The sequence below is a fragment of the Aulonocara stuartgranti genome, assembly GCF_965226115.1.
Source record: "Aulonocara stuartgranti genome assembly, chromosome: 8".
In the NCBI taxonomy this organism is placed as follows: Eukaryota; Metazoa; Chordata; class Actinopteri; order Cichliformes; family Cichlidae; genus Aulonocara; species Aulonocara stuartgranti.
In genome coordinates, this window is record NC_138959.1 from 29,698,898 (window position 1) to 29,702,410 (window position 3,513).

At 48.2% G+C, this 3,513-nt stretch overlaps 1 protein-coding gene across 1 annotated transcript; it reads right to left on the reverse strand.

The window, feature by feature from the left end:
• Nucleotides 1-245: 245 nt before the first annotated feature.
• Nucleotides 246-3,236, reverse strand: egr2b (early growth response 2b). Its single transcript, XM_082545329.1, has 2 exons — nt 2,502-3,236; nt 246-2,198 (listed from the first exon to the last, which is right to left on the reverse strand). Exons 1-2 carry the CDS (start codon nt 2,665-2,667, stop codon nt 1,024-1,026), a joined length of 1,341 nt encoding a protein of 446 aa, XP_082401455.1. The 5' UTR covers nt 2,668-3,236; the 3' UTR covers nt 246-1,023.
• Nucleotides 3,237-3,513: the final 277 nt, after the last annotated feature.

Below are 3,513 nucleotides of genomic sequence, written 5' to 3' on the forward strand. Positions count from 1 at the left end.
ATAGCCTGTTTGTAACCTGATGTGACACCTAAATAAAAACTGAGTGGGCAAAAGTCTGAGTCAGAGATGCCATTGGTGACGCAACGTGGGATTTACCCGTTAAAATTTCCAGCGTCAACAGATCTTTTTAGAATGCAAATAAAAAGTATCGTTCACTACTTTCAGCGCAGTGACCCGGTAGGTCTCATAAAAGCAGCTTTCGGGTGCTGCAGATTAGAGCAATGAACCAATCGGACTCTACCGGCTGTGTTTATCATTCTGATCCATTTAATAAGTCTCAAAACACACATCACAACAACAACAGCGACAACAACAAAAAATCAAATCAAATCAAAATGGTCAAGTCGCTATGAGTCAAACATTTACACTCCAACATGGTTTAAACATTAACCACAACTGCTGAACAAATGGAGTTACACGAGACAAAATGCGTACAAAAATAGAATGTCTTCCAACTTTACATATGAAAGGACAAATATACATTGCGATAGAAGCGTCCTTGAATCAGTATGTGTACAAAAAGACACACAGCAAGGCACTAAAGGGAAAATTAAGAGTTCCACAAACATGTTAAGATGAATTCATTGTCAATTTAATAACTTAAAATTGTTTAATTTCTTGGAAACGTTATTGCAGTTATTTCACATTCGCGCACAAAAGCTGGGCTCTTAGTTAAGTGTTGGCTAGATTTTATTTCATAAAGTCCCTTTCACATTACAAATGATCTATTAATTTTGTATGAATTGTATTGGCTTTTTTATTTGTATTTTCAATAGACTGTGCAGTCAAAGTGCATTCGTGTCAGTCTTTCACTCAGTTCTGCGGCAGGAATGGGAGAATGTGCGTATCTGCGCACTACTGCACAAAAGTTCTTGTTTATTCCCATCCTGGTGATTGGACCGCGGTCTTTAGTTCACAATAGCTGAAGAACTGTTCTGATCGTACCCTTCTTTTTTTAGGTTTTCTTCTTAGTTTAGTTTTAGTTCACACTGCCTCGGTGACAGCAAAGCTTTCCACGGAAACCTACGAACAGATCCCGTTGGCTGCGCTGATGCCGCCTGATAACCGGTCCAGTCCGGAGCTGCTGGATGAGGAAGAGGAGGAAGAGGAGACAGTGGAGGACTTCCTCTCTTTCTGTCTCAGGTGAATTTTTGTATGTCTCTTTCTCTCGTCGCTCCGAGCAAACTTGCGGCCGCAGAAGTCGCAGGCGAACGGCTTCTCTCCCGTGTGCGTACGGATGTGAGTGGTGAGGTGGTCGCTGCGGCTGAAGTTACGCATGCAGATCCGACACTGGAAGGGCTTGTGTCCAGTGTGGATGCGGATGTGTCTGGTCAGTTCATCCGATCGCGAGAAACGCCGGTCGCAGCCCTCCGCTGGACAGGGGTACGGCCGCTCATGGATTGGTGTCTTGCTGGGTCTGTTCGGATACTTTCTGGGTCGCAGGATTGGCCGCAGGGGCAGATTCTGTGGGCTGTACGCAGAGGGGAGCCGCGGCGCCCCTCCCTCGGAGGCACCACTACCCGGAGCCCCCAGAGTAAAGTTCCTGATAGTGTTCAGGGGGGTCAGAGGTGGAGGGACACGGAAGGTATCAAGAGGACAAGAGCCAAACGGTTTCCGATCCTGGATGCCTGCCGTGTGCATGTCCCGCTGGCAAGTCGGCTGGAAGAAGCCCGAATAGTCGGGGATGATGGGGAAAAGCCCTGGTGCGTCTGAGCTTCCGGGCTGCTTGGGTGACGAGTAGGAGGGTGGAGGGTAAGAGGCGATGGGGCAGGTAGAGGTGGACAAAAATGCAGAGGGGTCCTGGTATACCTCCCCACAGCCGGAGGTGGAGTAAGGAGGCGGGGGTGAGTACAAGTGGTGGTGGTGCTCTAGCTCTGCCTGGCTCTGAGCCGCCATGGTGCAACTCAAATTACCACTGGAGAAGTGATTGGGAGATCCTGAAGAAGCCGGGGAGGAGGACGCTGAAGAGCAGGGAGGAGGAGGAGGAGGAGGTGGCTGGGCCACGTTGAAGATCCCCGAGACGATGTTGATCACTCCCTCGGGGTTCCAGTTACCTGGATATTGAGAGTCGATGGAGAACTTCCCCATGTAGGTGAAGGTCTGGTTGCGATGGGCTGCAGGCTGCGAGAAGCTGCTGGAATATGAAGAGAGGTCCAAGGAGCGTTTTTCTGCACTCATGTCTGCGCCCATCAAGCCATCTGCGGGGGGAAACAAATCAGAAAGCATGATTCATTAACCTCTTCACACTAGACCGGAAAGTGGGCTTTAAGTGACAGAGAGCAGGTGCATCTGTGTTCCGTTACGCACGGACTGCGCTCCTACCATCCCAAACTTCTTAAGTACAGCACTCCAAAATTTAACAGAAATGTGTCCGTGTTATTCTTTCTTGCAGTCATTTGCGAAATGTTGAAAAAAAAGCAGTTTTTTATTGTTTTGTTTTTGGATGTTGGATGTATAAAATGTTTCACACACACACACACACACACACACTGTTTTCTTACCTGCTGCCACATTAATCTGGTCGTAATGCGCGCCCAAGTCGTTGTTGGGGAAGATCGCCACAGAGGTCGGCAAACTGGTAGCAATGTCATCCATGGAGTAGACGCTCTCGGCATGCGCGAACCCTCCGAGATTCACCGGCACTTTCTCCAGAGTTTTAGCCGTCATTGTAGAAGGATCGAAGTTAGCGCGTCTCCTTGCCCTCTGTCCTGTTCTTTCTGTTCTTTACCTCAAAGCTTATCACAAATAGGGGATATGTAACCCAGCCACGCAGGGGGTCACCACTGCATGTCTCTGTCAGTCAGCGTGTGTTAAAGGATGAGCTCCGTGTTCTTCATATGCTCTGATGATCGAGTTAAAAGGGTGTAAAGTAACGGGAACGGGGGCCCTGACACTAGTATGTATATATGGGGAACCTTTTCAAAACGTCATTAACCAAATATGGAAGTGGGAGGGGTAGTCGAAGAAGAACGAAGAAGCTGATTGGCCGGAAGGCTCCATGACGCTTTCAAAGGGAATCTCTTGTCAATGGAGAGCCCGTTGCTCCAGGATAGATAAGAGCGACTTTTTCCACCTGCTGCAAAATTGCAACAACCTGCGCAGAACCTGACAGCAAGAGCACACAATAAAAAGCGCATGCAGCCCTCACTGATGCACCTGTCTTATCATCGTTTACACGTTTATTCTCGCGCATATGCTGTTTAATAGCGCTCTGCGATCAAAAGAGGAGGAATTCCGGTCTCAGGCGTAACCCATATAAGGTTGAATCCGGCACGAATGGGCCCACCCTCCATGTTCCATATTTGGGTTAGATTCCGGAAAACGATCATCGGAAAGTGACGAGTTTTACCGAGCTGAGCATTATGAGAGTGAAAGAGGGAGAAAGACACTGAGGCATAACCACAAACAAATGAGACGGACAGAGGGGTGGAATTTACTTCTTTGGTAGACGGGCTGCATGGGCACGGAAATTTCTGACGCTCTCATTTGACTATGCTCTAGGAAAGACTCGAT